This window comes from Miniopterus natalensis, chromosome 11 (genome assembly GCF_054644295.1).
Source record: "Miniopterus natalensis isolate mMinNat1 chromosome 11, mMinNat1.hap1, whole genome shotgun sequence".
Lineage (NCBI taxonomy): Eukaryota > Metazoa > Chordata > Mammalia > Chiroptera > Miniopteridae > Miniopterus > Miniopterus natalensis.
In genome coordinates, this window is record NC_142091.1 from 27,936,143 (window position 1) to 27,958,625 (window position 22,483).

Genomic DNA, 22,483 nt, shown 5'->3' on the forward strand with positions numbered 1-22,483 from the left:
TATATAATACATATATATATATATATATATATATCCTCTAAGTGGCTATAAAGCTTTAGAAACATTCCCCAGGGGGGGAAATGTATATAAATACACACGCTGCTGCACCCGATTTGAAGGGTCCGGGAACCCTGGGGCAACAAGCCCTCGATGACAGTTTTATTCTCTTTGAAGTATATTCAGAAATAGTAGCTTAATGAGTCTTCACAACCACCAGGTAGAGAAGAAAGGTCAGGTAATATCACTGCTTTACAGGTCTGGTTTCACATCATTAGTATGATTACGTGCAAGTCTTACAACATCTCTTGAGTTTCAATACAGTCACGAGCTACAGAATGACATTGTGGTCGACAAGGGATGGCACATACAGCGGAGACACACCATACAGCCCAGGTGTGTGGTGGGCTCTACCACTTAGGGTTGTTGAAGTGCCCTCAACGGTGTTCCCACAATGACGAAATCGCCTAACGATGCACTTCCCAGAACATGTCCCAAGAGGCATATGACTGTACCCTCATTTGTAAAATGGCTGTTAGATTACATCAATATTCTCCAAACATATTTTGCTCACCCACTTCCTACACTGATTTTGAAAAACAAGATTTTTAGGTTGACATCTAAAATTTTTTTATCACGCCTTTATGAGCTGCAAATAATGCAATTTCCAGCATATTATAAATATTAACATTTTTGAAGCAACTTTATCTCACTTTTTATGTGTCCAATAAAATTTATACTATTATGATTTACTACTCAACATCATCATATGAAAAATACAGGAATACACTCTTCTCTTTAGTCAGGATTTTATCATTACTTTTTCACCCTTGAACTTGTATTCTGTCCCTCCTCCCCCCAAACATTCTCCTCTCAGGTAAAATATATTTGTGCTGGGCCCTGGCATGTACTGCCCAGATCTCCTTCAGTGAGAGGATCTTGCTCCAGCTGCAGGGAAGGCTCTCTGCAGACAGCCTTCCGTTGTCAGCCCCTTGCTCAAGGTCAGCTACAGACGGCCACCTTGCTCAAGGTCATGTCCTTTTTGAGGATGCCACACATTCAATGACTGATTGATGTGGAAGTATTAAGATCTGGATATCTTAGTCCAACCCAGGACCATTCTGAAGGGCAATTCTGACTCCAGAGCTGCCCATCCTGCAGCTGAGAGGTGTCCCTGAGCTGGTATTGAGGTGAAACTTTTACCTCTGCTTAATTCAGCTTCCTTCCCCTCCCTGCCAAAAATATTGATCCCAAGGGAACACTCCTGTTAAATTCCATTTCAGTTTCTGGGTATGCTTAGAAGTCTTTTATTAATCACTGAAAAACTTCCCTTGATTACGAATATATAAATTGAATTTTTAAACATATGTATTTCCTGTGACAGGCTATAAGTGTTATGAAAATCCTTCAGAAATAAGTTAATATTATAATTATTAGTAGTATCCAATTGAGTCTAACAACATCATTACGAACTTTTATAAATAAAACAAGCATAAAATTGTACTTGGAATATATATCTCTTAATGCTATGGAATGTTAAAACATTAGGCCATGGATCTGGATCTGCAAATGAATAAACTATTGCTAGAACGAGGCAGGACTCAGTATCAGTTTTGTTCACACCTCCTGTTTTTAGACATAAATTCTCAGAAACCTTAGGATAGGCATGAAAAAAGTTCTGCTATGAAATCTTCACTCAATTATTTAGATTCCTTCCAAGTTACAACCCCAAAATCATACACTGATCTATTATCCACGTTAATTCTAATCATACCAGCAGGAAACTCAATTAGGCTCATCTTTAATTTCATTCAATTGCAAATCATTTGATTTGCCAAATCATTTGTTACCCAGCTATTAGAATCTTTCACTATCCCTCCTGTTTTTGTTTGGAGCCCCAGAGATTTTTTACAACTCAGAAATATGTTTTATATTGTTTTAGAATGGGTGGGTGATGTCTTTCATTAATAAAATAAGAGATCTCACCACAGGATAGTTCTCAATTCCATTAGAGAGTATGCTGAGAAATTGATGATGCAACTCATCTCTTTAAAATGATCTTTTGCCTGCCTTTGGAAAGCCTTCACACATCCTCGCTTGAAGCCCCTGTCCTGGATGATAATTTTATTTTGGCTATTGTTTGCTTCTCTTTGACTACGTTTCTCATAGCACGTGCACAGCAAATTTGTAACAGATGCTACAATAAAGCTGTTTCCAAGCTGATTCTAAAATTTGACAAATTTTTTGCAGACGGATTATTTTATTATGCACTCAACAATGTTCTAGAAATTAGATATATGCCAAATCCTTGTCCTTGAAGGAACTTACATTCACGTGGAGAGCAGAGATAAGATAGTAAACGATAAAATTAATAACTAAGTAAATTATACAGTATATTAAAAGGTAATAGGTGCTGTAGAAAATTTTTTAAAAGTTTAAATAGAGTAGGCAAAGAGTGAACCGGTACTGAGGCGGGATAATTTTAAATAAAAAGAAGTCTACTGAGAAGGTGACATTTGAATCTTAGCTTCAGTAAAAGGATTACTTTTAGCTCTTTTATTTCTTCCCAATACCAGTGCAGTTAATGCACTATTAATACAGTTAATGCACTATTCCTGATAGTTCTGTCTGACTTATCGATGTTAGCCCCCTCTGGAGTTCACTCTCAATCCATCTGTGAATGCAGAGTAATTAACCAATCTGATAGCAGTGAATTTTGTTTTAGTGTAAGTGTCCTACTTGAAATTTATCCCTATTTAATATCACCAACTTTGGGGAGATTACTTCTTTAAATGTCTGTAAATTTTGGCTATCTTTTGATAAATCTGCAGTCCTCACAAAACAAATTAAAACAGAGATGGGACTGAAAAGGACATTAGTTTTAAAAGGACAGTAAATTCTGAAAATGAAAACAAGTGGGATAGATAAGCAAGTCGTCAGGGTGAGTTAGAAAAAAAGCTTTGTTTTCAGACAATGACCTTGTGAAATTTACACTGCACCATTGTTCTGTAACGGAATAAATACAATCTTGCACTGTTAGCCTAGAATCTTCCAGTTCTTGCAAGCTTCCATTTTCCTGCTCTTATTAATAGAGACAGACTGAGAGGCAAGGCCAGCGGTTCTCAAAGCACAGTTCTTGAACCCTCAGAGTCCACATCACCTGGGACCTCGGAAACAAACTCTCAATCTTCACCTAAGACCTGCTGAAACTCAGGGGTGGGGACCAGAATCTGAGTTTTACAAACCTTCTGGATTATTCTGATATGTGCTGAAGTTTGAGAGCCCCCTTGATTAGACTATATTTTATGGATATTGTCAAATAGCTAATTTCAAATAGGCTAAAGAAAAACCCAGTATTTCACACTCCAGAGGATTCAGGTGAAGATCCAAAACTTACTGACAGGGAAATGCCTTACGCATATACAAACATACATAATTTCAAAAGGAATCAAGACTCCACTGGCTGGGCCACAGGGGATTCAGTGAGGCGCACCAGCCAGCAAACTCATCTAATATTTCAACACAAGTAGCAATCCCATGCAGAATCGCATGCGCCTTCTGTATTCTCATTAATCTGGAATAGTTTGTCTACCTGAAAAATGTGAGTTAATAATCTCTACGACTCTCTTATGAGTAGAATAATTCTGTCAAAGTTCAAAAATTATTTAGGAAATTTTACTGATTATACAGTAAAACCCCAAACTAATGCGGGTATAATTTTCTCCTTATAAACATTGTCTTCCCATCCAGAAATACAGTGTTTCTTTACACATAATATTTTCACTGCTCGATAAATTTCAGTGTTCTTCAACTAATTCACACTCATTTAACTTTAAGATTTTTAAAGTGTATTCTATATTTTATGGCTTTTAAAATTTTATTTTTATGTCTGTTTAAAATTATATTTGTTATATTTTCACTATTATATACTATTTGTGTACACACACACACATTTAACTCCAGTCTGGTAATATTAATGCTATTTTTATAATAAAGATGTATTTAGTGCTTTTTTACATATTCCACTTATACAGACATATCACTATAAATAATGAAGAAGCGGATTAATAAAGAAGATCTAAAGCATATAAACATAATAGTTAGACAATATCAAAATTAAACATTTATTTTAAATAAAGGGCAACATAGGTAACATGAATAGGTGAAAAATTAGAAGATATTTGCAATATTTAAATCAATGTGAGATGAATAAAATATTTAAGAAACAATATTTCTGATTGTTATATCCCTTATTTCTATCTCATATCAACTATAAATTATTAAATAATTGCAAGTATTCTATTTATGCTAATTTTAGGGAAATTTTTTGTAATATTATATCATTAGGTATAACTAATTATTCATTTGAAGTAAATTTCATATAATCAATATTATATGAAATTTTTATAATATTCTTATACTATTCTTCTAAGTTTGTGATTTTTTTTTTTAACATATCTTTATTGATTTCAGGGAGAGGAAGGGAGAGGGAGAGAGAGAGAGAAACATCAATGACGAGAGAGTCATTGATCAGCTGCCTCCTGCATGCTCCCAACTGGGGATTGAGCCCGCAACCCGGGCATGTGCCCTGACCGGGGATCCAACCGCCATCTCCTGGATCCCAGGTCAATGCTCAACCGCTGAGCCACACCCAGCCAGGGAGTTTGTGACATTTAAAAATTATAAATAAGTTAATAACAAAATATATTTAAAAATAATTTTTAAAAATATGATTTTTTACCTTACTTATATGGCATTACCTGATGTTAAATTATCCTCATAAACCCTAACTGATTGGTGAAGACAGATTTTTAAATGTCAATTTAATTCTAAATACAAACTTTACACCCAGGATGTTTCCAATAATAGCCTAAGCTCTTCCTCTCTATTGAGTGATACTCCAATATACCCAACTGTCAATTAGCAACTTCTTGTGAATATGTCCTAAGCACCTCAAACTCAGTATGTCCAAATTTGATATACATCATGTTAAATATTATAATAGCAGAGAGAACTTGTAAAAAGGTACTAATACATTATATTCAACTCTTTCAAATTTAGCTTTCTTATAAAAAACAAAATACTGTGCAAAGATCTGGGGATTGATTACAAAATTTCAGAGGACTGTTATGCACAGCGCTTTACTGAATAAATCACATAAAACTTTCTAGAATAGACATTCATGCTCTTCATTTGAAAATGGCAACAGTACAATTATTTGAATTCTTTGAAAATTACTCAGTGCTAAGACGTAGTATTTTCATAAAATAGAAATTACTTGGCAATAAAAAGGAACAAACTTCTGATAAGTGCTAAACATGAATCTCACAGACTATGCCTAATAGAAGAAACTACACACAAATGATTACATGCTATACAATTCCACTTATATGAATTTCTAGAACAGGCAAAACTAATCAACGGTGGCAAAAAACACCCCCCCAGAAGAATGGCTGCCTTGGGGTGTGTGGAATTGATTGAGAAAGGCCATAAAGATACTTTCAGAAGTAATATTAATAGTCTACATGTTGATGGGGTTTGAATTGCACAGGTATAGGCATTTGTCAGTGTCAATGTCCATTTTGGATTTATGCATCTCACTAAAGTAAATTTTATCTTAAAAAGCATTATGAACACAAAATAATAAATGTTCCTTTTTCTTACTAAAAAATTCTAGTTCCTTAAATGTGGAAAAGGGTGAATTTGGATTGTATCAAAAAACCTTCTGCACTCCTTTAATTACTGCCTGGATGTGTGAGAGGTTTCTGGTTGTTATTTTTATTTTATTGCATTGGATTTTTACCTCTGGTATTCCTTGTGGAGAGAAAGCACTATAAGGTGGCACAACATCTGAAATATTTTCATATCCTGGAGGAGGTGGTTCCAACAACGATGTGTTGAAAATCTAGAAAAACAAAATACAATAATCATAAGTGAGTCAGGTCAACTTTGAATACTACAATCAAGGATAAGCGTGTATTATCTTTTCTGTCACTGGAGGGTTAATCAATCCTTCAGTATTTTGAGAATACATATCAAATACCTAGCCCTGTGCTAGCAGCTGTGAGGCTTTGGGAGATGAATAAATTATAGACCCTGAGAGGATCTATAAATACCAGCTTTTGATTTAGGAGAAAAATTTTATTCCACAGATAAAATAACATTGTACGGTAATCGTAGTCATTTACAACAATGCAAAGATAATTACTTAGGAATAAGTTAAATAGTAAGTTCACGTCAATAAAAAAATTACATTTTGGGGGGAATCCATATCCGATAGTATCTAGATATATAAACATTCACTCTGAAAATAACTAAGAACATTGAACAAAACACAAAATATTATCTTCTCAATTGTATCACTGAATTGAAAAAAAAACAAAAAAGGTTAGGAAAGAACCAGACGCCAAAAAATAACATGAAAGCAGGAACTCTGAGATGAGCACTAAAACCTGTTTTTCCCTTAGCTGGATTTCTCAAAGCCTGGGACTCCGCGGGAGGGCAAAGGGGTCAAAGTCCAGAGCCCGGCCAAATAACAGAGTCTAACAAGAGATCTCTGCATAAAAGCTGGGTCTTCAAAAAGCAACATCCTTTAGGGTGAACAATCAACTAGAAATAAACCTGTCCTACAAAAAGTGATGGCTGTGGCAGAAGGGGAAAAATTGCCTAGGGGGAATTCATAATTCTATAATTATGTAATTACTCATATACATACTCAGGCCACTTACACTTTTTTATTATATGATGTTTACGCTTCCTTGGCGTCCCCTAAATGCTTCTTTTTCTCCTTCCTTTTTTTTTTTTTTACTGGTTAATTTTATTAGTTTTATTTCTTTTTGTAGTTTGGAAACTGAAAAATCGGATTCCTACTTAACAAAATTACAGCAAATATCAAAATTTATGATGAACACATTAAAAACATCCCCCTGCAGTCAAGGATTACCTGCTATCACCACTTCTTTTCAGCCCTATGCCAGTGCAGGGGTGCCAGGGGTGATGGGAGTTGGGGGGTGAATCTGGGCTGACATTACATTGTGCTAACTGAGGCTGTCAGAACCTAACATAAAACCAAATCGACTGCTACCCTCCAGACATCCTCACACTTTCATAGTTCCCATAATTTCTCTGGGATCCACATAGAGTACAAACTCGTCTCACTCACTGGGAAAGATTATAAAAGAAAATATACTAAATTGTGATAAAAATCCATCTAGAAACAGAGTCACTACATCAGCAAGTCTTCCAGCCAAGGGAGCACTCAAGCTTGTCTCACTTGATTTGCCTTTGTACTAATCTTCAATTTTACAGCACTTCTGAGAAAGTGGATTTTAAAGCAAGTGTATGAGTTATTCTAACAACTAGAAAAAGTTTCTTAAAGTCAAGGAAATATTTTTGGGGGGTTTACTTTTTTCAAAGGTAGAGTATATACCAGAGAGCACTGCTCACTTTCCAAAATTCACTAATATAGCTTCCAATTAGCCATTCTGAGCACAACTAAAACAATTTTGGCTTACAGATTTCTATTTCCTCGCTATGACAAAAAAGTCAATATATAGTTCAATCTACATGGTATGTTATCTCTACATAAACAAAGGTAAAAGAATGTGTCTGTATGTATTTAAAATATTTCCAAATCTACAAAACACTAATATCTGTTGCCTGTGGGAGGAGGTACTTGTCTGCTTTGAGCAGAATAAAAGTTTACAGTTTACCATGTATCTCAGCTATGAATAGTCAGTCACAATTACTAAATAACACTGGGAGACGGGGAGACGGTAAGAGAGCGTTTGCAGTTAGGACAGAGGGATGAAAATGGAGCTGAACTGTCAGGATGTCAAAAAATGATGCCTGAATCCGACACCAACAATATAAGCATGCTATTTAAGGAAACAGAGGTAAACATGAAAAGAACCAACTCACGGGTGAATAGTGATTGCCTCAAGGAAGGGGGAACTAGGAAGGAAGCAAGGAACTTTGGAGACTATGTGATTCTTTATGTGCAGATGTAACTTGGATAAAAACATAAATGAAAATAAACTAATGATATAACTTTTAAAAAATTAAGAAACATTAGGCAACTAACACCATTCAGGAAAATCTCCAAAATGAAACTTCTACATGATATGCTTATGTTGTGTAACAGGCTTTAGGAATTGCATAAATGTTTTTAATGGCAAAAATAATGAAATGGAATAACAAAAGCTAAGGTAGTAAAAATTGGGAGTTGAAGAAGGGAAGAAGGACTGAAAGTCTGCTATCTTCCTGACTGTACACAGATAATCCTCAAATTTTATAGATCAGGACAGAGGTTCAAGCATATGTATATCTTTAACATTATCAATACTGGTCAAGCTTGATCACTGATCAAGCTGGACACACTTGAATATATATACAATTTAGAAGCCCCAACTAAGAAATGGACTGAAGGAAGCAATCTAGATTGAAGGGAGCTATTTTAGTTAGGTATAGTAGCTCTAAAACTAAGGTATGCTAACTCACAATGAATATACGAGTCCTGGGCTTTCATACTGAATATATTTCATGACAGGAAATATCTCAATTACTTGTATTGTCTTCTCTTTCTTAAGTATGTGCTCTAATTTGCAAACAAGATTGTAAATTCTTTAGACTAGATATCATTCTACAGACTTTCTCTCTACATGCTCTTCCCCTCCAAATGTCCACATCCGAATTCTGGGTACAGAGTTGACACATGACCATACAAGACATAATTGTTAAAATCAATAAAAGCCTGCTGGATCAAGTTGGACATTGGGTCGCTGAATTTCCTAGCAACCTCAAACCTATGCAGTATCTTTTATAGTCTGAACCTGTCAAAAATATATCTATTTTAGTTGCTTGGGAGCTTACTAATATCTCTTAAGTTAGTGTACAATACTAAAAAATAAAAAATAGCAATTGTTATCAAACATTAATTTCTCAGAGTCTTTCCAACATCGCATTAAATTCTAAGCACAAGAAAGTTGATATTGGTAATGAAATATTAAAGGCATCATTCATCAGTTTCAATAATATTGATTTCCATCAATAATTTGAGATGTATAGTGCATTTTTTCATAGGAAGTACTTGAAAAGAATAGATGGGGGAGTTTCTTTTCTAATTTTTTTTTACCTCATTTCCGTCTTCATCAATTATTGAGATGTAGTTGGGATGAGTCTTATTTGGATAGGACAACAGGACATCATAATGGGCTAACTCAACAGAATCCAGGCCAAATTCTTTCCACTGGGATTGAATTTGCTTTGCAAGCTGAAAGTTTTGTTCTGTTCCTGCTAAATGTGGAATCCGTGTAAAATTGCTGGTGAACAAAAGTTGAAAGTGGTTAGAAATTAATGTTTAGTCAGCCTTTATCTCAAATCAACATCCAATTAAGGCAGATTGACATAAAAATACTTTGAAACGTGATACATTAAAAAAGGAAACTGGTAGTATTATTGCAGCATACAGATTTTCAAAGCATATTTTGAAATTTTCATGCTCTAACGTGAACTCATTCGAGGGAAAAACTAGAGAAACTGATCTGTGTAGAGAACTGTTATGTGCAACCCTACGGACATAACCCTGAGGAGCCGATGAGGAAAGAGTCATATTCTTTCCTTAAGAGCCATGACTCTTGGAACTTCCATGGAATTGCTTGTTTTTATTTCACTGTGTAAAACATTTGAGAGATAAAAATATTTTCATCCAAAATACCAAGCTGTGACATGCCAAGAATTACCGATAATTACATTTATTTTTAAATATTGAAAGTTACAGTCAAGTGAGAAACCTTTTGATTAGCAACCCTTTATAAAGTGTCTTCATTAAGGAATTATCTGAACATATGTACACAAGCTTAATTTGAACCTCTTGCGCTCTATCATGCATAGTAATACACTTAAAAAGCAATGATGAGAATTAGTTGGACCAGGAATATCTTTAACAACTAAATTATGTGAACAAAATTTTGTCTACTAGGTATAATCTTCATGAGTAGACTAATTTTTCATTTAATACGTTTAGATACTGATGTTTTTGTTTAAGTTTTTTCCTCCTGGAAATTTGTTACTTCCCTGAAGATTCAGCTCATTGGTATTTTCAACTTAAACTCCTTAAAGGGAAAAAAAAAATTCTACATGTCAAAGCATCATATATTATGTAAAGACTTTTATTTATTTCTAGCTCATTCCCTTCTTGAACTTCATGAATTTCTGGTTGTAAATATGGAGGTTTTACTAAAATCAGCACTCTTCCACCCTTATGGAAATTTACAAGAATCTAATAGGCAATATGGCTATGATGATCCCAATTTCAAGTGTTTAATTCTACGGTGTTTTTGAACTTTTGATGTAAAAAATCAAAGCCCAAGAAAAATAACTCAAAATTTAAAACAAAATTCCTGTGATTAATGTTTATACTTATATTGAAATAAATTGTGTTTATAAAAATAGTATTAAAATCCTCATTCAGTACATTTTTAAGGGCTTAATACCTTGCATAGGATTTCTATTCTGTATTTTCTTTCTTTTTTTAAAAAAATCTTTATTGTTGAAAATATTACAGATGTCCCCCTTTTACTCCCATTAATCCCCTCCACCCTGCATCCGGCCCACCCCCAGGCCTTCCCCAGACCAACACACAGACATTGATTTGGTATTCTGTATTTTCAAAATATAGTAACAAAAGAGCACAATTTTTTCATTGAATCTATTGGGGTGACATTGGTTCACAAAACCGTACAGGTTTCAAGTATACAACTCAACAAAACACCATCTGCACACTGCATTGTGTGCCCGTCGTCCCCAGCAAAGTCTCTTTCCATCCCCATTTCTCCCCCACCCTCGCCCACCTCCACCTACCCCCAAGCCCTCTTCCCCTGTGGCTGTCACCACACCGTTGTCTGTGTCTATGTGTTTTATATATATATATATGGGGCCTTTCTGCTTAATTCCTTCACCTTCTTTCATCCAGACCCCCAACACCCTGCCCCTCTGACATCTGTCAGTCTGTTCCAGTATCCATGCCTCTGTTTCTATTTTGTCAGTTTATTTGGACTCCACGTATAAGTGAAATTATATGGTATTTGTCTTTCTCTGACTGGCTTATTTCACTTAGTGTAATAGTTTCCGGGTTCATCCATGCTGTCACAAAAGGTAAAAATAATGCTTTTTTTGTTTGTTTGGGGTTTTGTTTTGTTTTGTTTTGCAGTCAAGTAGTAGTATCCCATTGTGTAAATGTACCACAGCTTTTCTATCCATTCATCTTCTGATGGGCACTTGGGCTGTTTTTGGATTTTGGCTATTGTAAATAATGCTGCAATGAACATAGAGGTGCATATATTCTTTCAAATTAGTGTGCTGGGTTTCTTTGGATATTTTACCAGAAGTGAGATCACTGGGTGAAGAGGCAGTTCCATTTTTAATTTTTTGAGGAACCTCCATACTGTTTTCCACAGTGGCTGCACCAGTCTGCATTCCCACCAGCAGTGCACAAGGGTTCCCCTTTCTCCACACCCTTGCCAGCACTTGTTGTTTGTTGATTTGTTGATGGAGCCATTCTGATATTCTGACAGGCATGAGGTGACGTCTCCTTGAGGTTTTAATTTGCCTTTCTCTAATAATTAGTGATGAGCATTTTTTCATGTCTATTGGCCATCTGCATGTCCTCTTTGGAGAAGTGTTTATTCAGGCCCTTTGCTCATTTTTTAACTGGGATGTTTGTTCATTCAGTGGGCTCTCTTTTCCTTTTGTTGATGGTTTCTTTTGGTGTGCAAAAACTTTTTAGTTTGATGTAGTCTCATTTGTTTTCTTTTTTTTGTGTGTCTGCAAAAATACTGCTACGGGAAATGTTTGAAATTTTACTGCCTGTTTACTTGCAGGATTTTTATGGTTTCAAGACTTACATTTAAGTCTATAATCCATTTTGAGTTTATTCTTGGGGATGGTATAAGTTGGTGGTCTAGATTCATTTTTTTGCATGTACATGTCCAATTTGCCCAGCACCATTTATTGAAGAGATTGTTTTTATCCCATTGTATATTCTTGAATCCTCTGTCAAATATTAATTGACCATAAGGGTGTGGGTTTATTTCTGGGCTATTTTGTTCCATTGATCTATATGTCTGTTTTTGTGTCAATACCACAGTTTTGATTACTGTGGCCTTGTAGTATAGTTTGACATCAGGTAGTGTGATGCCTCCAACTTTATCTTTCTCAAGCTTGCTGAGGCTATTTGGGGTCTTTTTTGATTCCATATAAAATTTTGGAATATTTGTTCTAGATCTGTGAGATATGCCATTGGTATTTTAATAGAAATTGCACTGAATTTGTATTTTGCTTTGGGTATAATGGACATTTTAATGGCGTTAATTTTTGTATCCATGAACGTGGTATATGCTTTCAGTTACTTGTATCTCCCTCAATTTCTTTCTTCAGTATCTTATAATTTTCCGAGTACAGGTCTTTTACCTCCTTGGTTAAATTTATTCCTAGGTATCCTATTATTATTCTTTTGCCATATTAAATATGATTGTTTTCTTAATTTCTTTTTCTGATATTTCATTATTGGTGTATAAAAATGCCTCCGATCACCCCAGTGATCATGTGGCTCGTGTACCAAAGGGTCACAGGTTTGATTCCCAGTCAGGACACATACTCAGGTTGCAGGCTCTGTCCATGGTAAGGGCATGTGTGGGAGGCAACCGATGTTTCTCACAAAGACGTTTCTTTCTCTCCCTTCCTCTCTCTGTAGAATCAATGAAAAACATACCCTCAGATGAGGATTTAAAAAAATGCCACCAATTTCTGAATATTAATTTTGTATCCTGATACTTTGCCAAATTCATTTATTAGATCTAGTAGTTTTTTAGTGGAGTCAAATAATGAGTTTTACTTCTGCCTTTCCAATTTAGATGCCTTTTATTTCTTCTTGTCTGATTGCTATGGCTCGTCTTTCAGTACTATGTCGAATTAGAGTGGTGAAAGAGGACATTCCTGTCTTGTTCCCAATTTTAAGGGAAACACTTTTAGTTTTTGCCCATTAAGTATGATGTTGACTGTGGGTTTGTCATACATGGTATTTATTATGTTGAGATATGATCTCTACTCTCACTTTGCCGGGAGTTTTTTCATAAACGGGTGATGGTTTTTATCAAATGATTTTTCTGCAGCTATTGATAGGATCATGTGATTTTTATCTTTCATTTGCTGATGTGGTGTATCACATTTATTGATTTGTGAATATTGTACCAACCTTGTATCCCCACTTGGTCATGGTGTGTGATCTTTTTAATGTATTGCTGGAACTAGTTTGCTAATATTTTGTTGAGAATTTTAGCATCTATGTTCATCAGGAATACTGGCCTCTAATTTTCTTTCTTTGTAGTGTCTTTATCTGGTTTTGGAATTCAGATAATGCTGGCCTCATTAAAAAGTTTGGAAGTCTTTCCTCCTCTTGAATTTTCTGAAATAGTCTGAGAAGGTAAATGTTAGTTCTTCTTTGAATGTTTGGTAAAATTTACCTGTGAAGCCATCTGGTCCAGGACTTTTGTTTGCTGGGAGTTTGTTTTATTACTGCTTCAATTTCATTAGTTGTAATTGGTTTATTCAGGTTTTCTGATTCCACCTGAATCAGTTTTGGAAGATTGTATGTTTCTAGGAATTTATCCATTTGCCCAGGCTGTGCAATTTGTTGATGTTGATGTGTAGTTGTTCATGATATTTCCTTACAATGCTTTGTATTTCTGTGATGTCAATTGGTATGTCTCCTCTTTCATTTCTGATTTTATTTATTTGGGTCCTCTTTTTTTTTCTTGATGATTCTGGTTAGGGTTCATCAATCTTGTTTATCTTTTCAAAGAAGCACTTCTTGGTTTCATTTGATCTTTTGTATTTATTTTTTTAAGTCTCCATGTCATTTATTTCCACTGTAATCTTTATTATTTCCTTCCTTCTACTTACTGTGGGAAAAGAGCACAATTTTAAGAGGCAGCTGAGAAGTCTATTCCTTCATCAGTGTATAACTGTCTGCAAAGAAAACAGCCAAACAGCTAACATGTTGCTATTTTCTTCTATATTACACAGATCACAAACTATGACATAACTAAAGTGGATGCAGGTTATGCCTATTTCCTGTTACAGCTATAACTTTGTCCCTACAAGCAAGAAGAGTTATGAGGAGTCTTGAGCATGCTCACATTTAAAAAAAAAAAAAAAGAGAGAGACTTTATTAGACTTTGCTATAATGAGTGAAATTTCTTGTAAGTTTTGTCATTACCAACTAAGATCCTGAAAAAGATAAGTAGAAAAAAGACTTTTTTCCAAGGGTAAATAAATTAATCAGAATAAAATCAGATAAGTGGCTTATTACAAGTTTTGTACCTAACTTATGTAATTCTGGCCATGTCTTAAATTTTTCATTTGTATGTGGGGAGACTGTAGCCACCTCACTAGTTCTCAAGGATTTGAGGCTCAATTAGATAACTGATAATAAATAGCAGTTTTTACATTTTTTGTTGTTTTAATCAATTGAGAAGTATGTCACAAGTAATTTGTTGATCTTACCAGAATATCAATTTGTTTTTTAATCCTCACCTGAGGATATTTTTTTCATTGCTTTTCAGAGAGAGTCGGGGACCGGAGGGGAGAGAAACATCAGTGTCAGAGAGACATAACATTTGGTTGTCTCCCAGAGGCACCCCAACTGGGGGTGGGGATTGAGCCTGCAACCGAGGTCCGTGCCCTTGACTGGAATCAAACCCAAGACCCTTCAGTCTACAGGCCGATGTCCTAACCACTGAGCCAAGCCAACTAGGGCAAGAATATCAATTTTTTTTAAAAAGTAATAATTTATAAATTTAAAATAGCTAACAATTTGTATTGGAAAACTGGAAATCTAGAGAGTTCAGGAGGCTTCTGGAGATTCTGCAGTCCTTGGAAAGATGAGTGGGGGTTCTCTTAATCTCTTCCTTCTGTGTGTTAATGATAAATGTTTTGAATTCCAAACAGAACAGCGTGGTCACAGAGAATAGGCAAGAAGCTGACTGCTTCGAGCTTGCTCAAGTGTCAAAATAAATAAATAAATAAACAAACAAACAAAAGGCATTCATTTTTCTTCTTTGCTGGTCAATCCATGCCACAGGTTAGGAAAGAGAAGGAAGGAGGGACTACAGCTCTAAGAGTAAACATCAAATCTTGCCAGACCTCCATTTTCATTATGCCTAGTTATACTGAAATAGCAAGAGGCAGAGGAAGGATTTCCAAAGTTTGAGCTTCAGGGTCTTCCAGTTGAAATGGCCCTTCCAGAGACCGAGGAGGTGCCCCAGTGAATTTTTACTCAGTTTCAATTCTCTCAAAATTAATATAGGCACATGTGTTTATGATTATGTGTGTACACACCTATGCATATATATGTACGTATATATAAAACTCTCTTTTATATAAAATCATAACTTGTATTCGCTAAAGAACCTTTCAATTACTATAAGGAACTTCAAGGATTTTTTAATACATTCACTAAGCAAATATGTTAAAAAAAAAAGGAATTTATGCTTTGAAAAGCTAAATATTCTAATCAACTATATATAATCATTCTATACAAGGATTTTTATTTTTAGTTGCTTTGCAAATATTTTTAAAATTTACTCATTTACCTCTTTGGCTCTACACTAGAGATAGCTATTTCAGGAAATAGGGAGCTAGATTGTAAACTATGTCACATGTATGCTCTCTAAGTTCATTCTCATCACAGCTGTATCACTGTCCTCATTTTATAGATAAGAAAGGAGGGCTCAGGAAAGTTATGTATTTATCAAAGTTACTTTGCTAACAATGGGCAAAGATGAAATTTAAACTCTAGTATGACAGACTCCAAAGTCCAAGTTTATTCTTTTGACCAAAATATACTATCTTCCTCTAGAATAGGAGTCGGGCAAAGATGAAATTTAAACTCTAGTATGACAGACTCCAAAGTCCAAGTTTATTCTTTTGACCAAAATATACTATCTTCCTCTAGAATAGGAGTCGAGAAAATAAATCCCACTGACCCAATCCAGCACATTTCCTGGTCTTGTATAGCCCACAGCTAAGAATGGTTATCACATTTCACAGGTGGAAAAATCAAGAAGAATATTTGGTGACATAATTATATAAGTCAAATTTTAGTGCCCATCAAGTTTATCAGAACTGCCACACCTGGTCACTTATGCATTTTCTATGGCTTCTTTTGTGCTACAATTGTAGAGCTGAGTAGCTGTGACAGAGGTCAGCTGGCTTACAAAGGCAGGCCCTTTACAGAGAGTTGGCTGACTCCTGCTTTAAAACATCCATGTCGGTCAAGTTCAGCTTAAATATATAATCTTGCCTAGATAAAATGTGATATAAGATCTTCAACAGATAAACTTAAAAAAAAAAAAGTCAGTTCCTCTATATGCAATATTGGATCAAACCTCTGAGACAGAATAAAATTTTCCAACAAATTGTCTATATAAACTTTCAAGTATGTGCTTACTATAAGAAGGTTTTGATGTTCTCAGCTTTCAATTCATCCAAAAACGCCTTCTTCATGTTATGCTGTGGAACAAGGTTAGTAGTTTCGTTGGAGGATTTTACAAACCATCCTGTAGAATACAGACAAATATAGGAATGAGAACTGAGCTCATAGAAGGGCCCTATTTTTCCTTATTGTTGTGTCTATCATATGTAAAATATAAGTTACTAATCAACTCTGGCATTCACTGAAATTTTCTGAAATTTAATTTCTTTTGCCTATTGTCGCTGGGAAAAAAATCATACACACAGACTTTTAAATTACAAACAAATTTCAACATATTTTTTTATCTGATTTCAATGAGGAGAGTGCTATTATTCTAAGAAATGTTTTATGAGAAAATCTAAAATTAAAAATGTTTCAAATAATGGGGATGAATAAGGTCTCTTGAAAATTAAGGTAAAAAGGAGATCCACCTTCCATTTCCTTAAATCTTCTATCTCCCGTGACTGCTCTCTGCTGATCCAGAATAAGCACTTAGTCATTGTTTGTGATGAATTAATTATGAATATATTTCAGGCACCCAATGCCCTTTGGCTCAGTGCTGCGTAGCCCTTCCCTTTGGATATCTCCAGCCCCTTTTAATAAACTTAATTTTTCTTTATTGGCCCATCTGAGATGGCTATTTAGCCTACCGGTGCACTGACTATTAACCTTTCAGATTTATTTATTTCAAAGAGTTAAAGGAAACAGACCTGTGGTTTGTTATGGCACCAAAACTAAAAGAAAATATGCTGAGATTTTATGTTTCCAGTTGAAGGAGACTTGAGAAGTTCAACTTCAGAAAGCTACAGTGAGACTATAATTTACCCAGCTTCTCTGCAAGACGCCCAATACACACAGGCCAGAGGCAATGGGGAGCCAGAAAACATAGAGAAGCCCTTGTAGTTGGCTTTAAGCTGAGGGAAAGGGGCATCATTACAGGATAATTTCAGGTGGGCCACGTAAAGAAACCCAGGTACAAAAACTAGGGTATGGAAACTCACCAGGGCAGGAAGCCCCCGATGCCTAGCAAAGGGCGAAACTCGGAAAACAAAAACTTTGTCCCCAGGGTAATCTATCCTTCCTCGGCATATTGCTGGTCATGCAGTTTAGACCCCGTGAGGTTTACACCTCCTGAGTGGTTCCACCCTAATGATAACATCTAGGCCTCAGATGTATTTCAGCTCCAGGCTCTGATAAGCAGCAAAACCACACAAGTGGCCCCTTGGCTGCCTCAGGACCAGACACATTGACTAATGGCCCCCTGCCCTGGCACCGCCCAATCAGTGGGGACCAGGACCCTGAAAGAGCACACCCGGAAAGCTGATGAATATTCTATTGAGACACTACCTGGAGACCTCCCCTCAGATTCCTGCCTGTAAGAAAGAGATAAATAGGTTCAGGACAAAGGAACCAGTGAGCTCTACACCGTGCCCCCCACCAGGGGAACATGCTAGCGCCATCTCCATCCCTCTAAGGGGACCCCATGAGGCTTGTAAAAGGGGAGCAGTGGGCAGCAGCAGCTCATCTCAGGCTTACCCTGAACCTGTCTCCAAGGCCCCCTTTTCTCTGACTCCTCAGTGAGCCCAAGCACCCAGCCTGGGCTCTCCCGTTGCTCCTTCTATGCTCCTCCTCGTTCCACTGTCCCAAGTATATTTTTGCTACCATCATGGACCCAGTACCCCTTGGCTCAGTGCTCTGTAGCCCTTCCCTTTGGATATATCCATCCCCTTATAATAAACTTATTTTTTCTTTATTCGCCCGTCTGAGATGGCTATTTAGCCTACCCATGCACCGACTATTAACCTTTCAGATTTATTTAGAGAAATGATAGGATCTGGGCATAAAATGGTTACCGAAATCAGCACCCAGTTTTCACAGAACTTTTCAGTTATTAATCACATACACACACACACACAGGCATGTTGAAATAAATGGTTGGCAGCAAATGGAAATACAGTTCCACCTGTACACAAAACAAAGAATTAGCCTATGGGATCTGGGAAGGAGACACTGAAGAGGAGGGAGGCCTGTGGGGCTGGGGAGAGCTGAGACTCCTAGGGAAAAACAAACATTGTTAATAAAGAGCCTGTTCTGTGTCAGCCACTGAGCGGCGGATACAAGGATGGGGCTGAGCGCTGTATTAGGAATAAAATGACCTGAGGAGATGCAGATTTTAATCCCCACGCCAACCTTGCCACTTTCACAGGTGAGAACATTGAAACTCAATTTGAAGTGGGTCCTTACTGAGCACTTATCTCATCTGAGCCCCACAGCCACCCTAGGCTGTTACTAATATCCACATGTTAGTTATGAGCTGAGAGTGGCTCAGGCTTTTTTTAATGACTAAGGTCACACAGTAGGCGAGAGAGCTAGGTTGCGTTAACCTATCTGGCTGGTCTATGCCCCAGTCTTCTAAACCCAGGAAAGGAAATCCAGAGTTCAGAGCACAGGCAAGCTACCGGGCAATGCCTTAGGCTAGTCTCGCGCCTTAGTGTCCAAGGATGAAGGAAAGTGCCAACACCACAGTAGTGTACTGGGAACTTAGATACTATTCTACTCACTATTCTTAATAAATTGAGGATATTGTCATCGTCCTATGGATTGGGAAACTGAGGCTAAGAGACTGGGTAGCTTGTGCAGGGCCACGAAGAAGAGGCAGAGTCAAAATCAGAATTTAAGAGTCTGAGCTTCAATTAATATTTGACAAAGGAGGCAAGAGCATACAATGGAGTAAGGACAGTCTCTTCAATAAATGGTGCTGGGTAAATTGGACAGGTACATGCAAAAAAATGAAACTGGACCGCCAGCTTGAAACATACACAAAAACAAACTCAAAATGGATAAAAGGCTTAAATGTTAGACGTGAAACCACAAAAATCCTAGAAGAAAACACAGGCAGCAAAATCTCAGACATCTCTCATAGCAATATGTTGGCTGATACATCTCCTAGGGCAAGAGAAACTAAGGAGAAAATAAACACGTGGGACCACATCAAAATAAAAAGCTTCTGCACAGCAAAGGAACCATCAACACAACGAAAAGGGAGCCCACTGTATGGGAGAACATATTGGCCAACGACACATCAGATAAAGGGTTAATATCCAAAATATATAAGGAACTCATACAACTTAACAAAAGGAAGACAATCCAATTAAAAAATAGGCAAAGGACCTGAATAGACACTTCTCCAAGAGGACATGCAGGTGGCCAAGAGACATATGAAAAAATGCTCAATGACACTAATCATCAGAGAGATGAAAATTAAAACCACAATGAGGTGTCACTTCACACCTGTCAGAATGGCTCCATCAACAAGTCAACAAACGACATGTGCTGGGGAGGGTGTAGAGACAGGGGAGCCTAGTGCACTGCTGGTGGGAATGCAGCCTGGGGCAGCCACCATGGAAAACAGTACGGAGGGTCCTCAAAAAATTAAAAATGGAGCTGCCGTTTGACCCAGTGATCCCACTGCTAGGAATGTATCCTAAGAATCCTGAAACACTAATCAGAAAGAATCTATGCACCCCTATGTTCATAGCAGCACAATTTACAATAGCTAAGATCTGGAAACAGCCCCAGTGCCCATCAGTAGATGAGTGGGTAAAAAGCTGTGGGACATTCACACCATGAAATACTACGCAGCTGTGAAGAAGGAGCTCTTACCCTTTGGGACAGCATGGATGGGCCTGGAGACTATTATCCTAAGTGAAATAAGCCAGGCAGAGAAAGACAAGTACCCCATGACCTCACTCATATGTGGAATCTAATAAACAAAATAAACTGATGAACAAAATAGATCCAGAGACATAGAAGCATGGAGCAGACTGAGGGAGCTCAGAGGGAAGGTGGGGAGGGGGAGGGGGTGGGGAGAGGCTAATCAGAGAACTTATATGCTTATATGCATAACCCATGGACACAGACATTGGCATGGGGAAGGCTTGGGCGTGGGGCGGATGCGGGGCGGAGGGGATCGATGGGGGGGAAAAGGAGGTATCTGTAATACTTTCAACAATAAAGATTTTTTTAAAGATGAAAAACAAACAAGTAAGAGTCCCGCTTGTCTGTGCTGCCCCTGGTTTTCTTAACGAGTGGGGTTCGGTCTGCAAACCCGTCCCCAGGGGGCAACAACGCAGAAGGACTGTTAACAGCAACGTCAGCCGGTCCCCAATGTTCCTCCCGCTCGGCTCCCAGGGGCTGACGCAGGGAAGGGAAGGGGGTCCCCTGCGCAGCGTCCCGGGGGCTCCCCGCGAGCGGACAGCTGCAGCCCCCGCCGGCGACAGCCGCGTCCCGCCCCGCGCCCCCGCCCCCGCCCAGCCGCCCGGGGCCGCCGCGCGCCCCGAGACACACCCGCTCCCCAGGGCTTCCGAGTCCGGCGTCAGGGTCCCTCCCGCCCGCTCCTTACCCGGGGTGACTGTCCCCCAACAGCTTGTCCACAACCCAACCGCGCACCGCTCCCAGCAACCCCCACCTAGTTCGCGGGGGCTCAGCCCCAACCTTCCCGCCCAAACCAAACCACAGTCCCGGGACCCCACTTCGCGGTGGGCCGGCGAGCCCCGCAAAGCTCGGCACCGCGCGCAGACTGCGCGGCGAACTCGCTCCTACCGAGGAGGAAGCCGGCGCCGAGGAGCCCGGCGGCCGCCAGCAGCGCCCCGGCGCGCAGCCAGCGCGGGCGGCGCCAGGCGACAAGGGTCGCGTCGGCGTCGTGAAGCGGGTTCCACATGTCGCGGGGCGGCGGGGGCCCGGGGACCTGCGCGTCGGCCGCGCCTCGCCGGCGGCGGGAGGCTTCCCGCAGCCCGCCGTCCCCGCCCCGCGCCCGCCGTCCCCGCCCCGCGCCCGCCGTCCCCGCCCCGCGCCCGCCGTCCCCGCCCCGCGCCCGCCGTCCCCGCCCCGCGCCCGCCGTCCCCGCCCCGCGCCCGCCGTCCCCGCCCCGCGCCCGCCGTCCCCGCCCCGCGCCCGCCGTCCCCGCCCCGCGCCCGCCGTCCCCGCCCCGCGCCCGCCGTCCCCGCCCCGGGGTGGGGTGGCTGGTCCGCGCTCCACCCGTCCCGGCGGCGGGGAGGCGGCCCGAAAGCGCAGACCCCGCCCCTTGGAGAAATGCCTTAAAAAAGTTGACCTTGCTACGTTCTAGCTCTTGCTCATTTAGAAACGCGAGGGGGCGAGGAGGCGGGGAGGAGGGAGAGAGCCGCTGGTCTCCTTTCTCGCTCCCAGACCAGAGTCCGACTCGCAAAGGGACAACTAAGGTTGAACGCAAGGCCCCGCCTTTGTCTGTCGGGAAAGCTTGCAGGGACCTGGCTCCAGGCTATGTCGTAGACTAGACGAAATTATCTCTCAAGTACTTTTTTTTCCGGCTCTGAAATGCTACTAAATAGTTTACAGCACTATAGGGAGCAAAGTCAAGTAGAAAAAAGTGGTGCTCCGTTCTGGCCCTGGGTTGGACAGCCGAGGGGGTGCTGTGAGTGAGTTACCCTGTGCTTTCTCCTAATGAATACCATGGATTTTAATAAACTTTCAAGGAATCATCCCCTCCCCCCCTTTTTAAACCACTTTTAAAGAAGTGATGTTGGAACTTGCTGAAGGCAAGTTTTCCAGTTCTATCATTCATCCATTCATTCACTGAAAGTATATTAATTAAATAGTTATTCTGTACCAGGAGTTATGGTTACAAATATGTGTAAAATAAAGTCCCTCACTTCAGAAAAGAGCGCACTATCTGAGAAGACATACAAAGGAACACAGTTACAATGTTGTATGATAGACATTATCAAGGGAAACAAGACGGCATCCCACTGGGCATCTCCTACAAGTGGAACGGGTTATTGGGGAGAAAAAGGGACATCTGTAATATTTTAAACAAAAATAAAATTTTTAAACAAGAGAAATAATAGAAGTGACGACAGAAGAACCTTGTGTGGCTTGCATAACCACATGTTAGAGATTTTTAATTCTCTTGGGAAAAGT

At 39.0% G+C, this 22,483-nt stretch overlaps 1 protein-coding gene across 2 annotated transcripts in view; it reads right to left on the minus strand.

The window, feature by feature from the left end:
* The window catches only part of FOLH1 (folate hydrolase 1), a 47,328-nt gene extending 26,044 nt beyond the window's left edge, over positions 1–21,284 (minus strand). Inside the window, exons 1-4 of one of the 2 annotated variants that reach the window (XM_087821614.1) lie at positions 21,131–21,284; positions 16,505–16,613; positions 9,131–9,317; positions 5,801–5,902 (exon numbers count right to left, since the gene is read on the minus strand). In XM_087821614.1, the coding sequence (XP_087677740.1) occupies positions 5,801–5,902; positions 9,131–9,317; positions 16,505–16,613; positions 21,131–21,248 (516 nt within the window). In that variant the 5' untranslated portion in view covers positions 21,249–21,284. The remainder of the gene's footprint in view (positions 1–5,800; positions 5,903–9,130; positions 9,318–16,504; positions 16,614–21,130) is intronic. The other variant, XM_087821616.1, reaches the window with a different exon arrangement.
* Between the last annotated feature and the right edge of the window lie 1,199 nt (positions 21,285–22,483).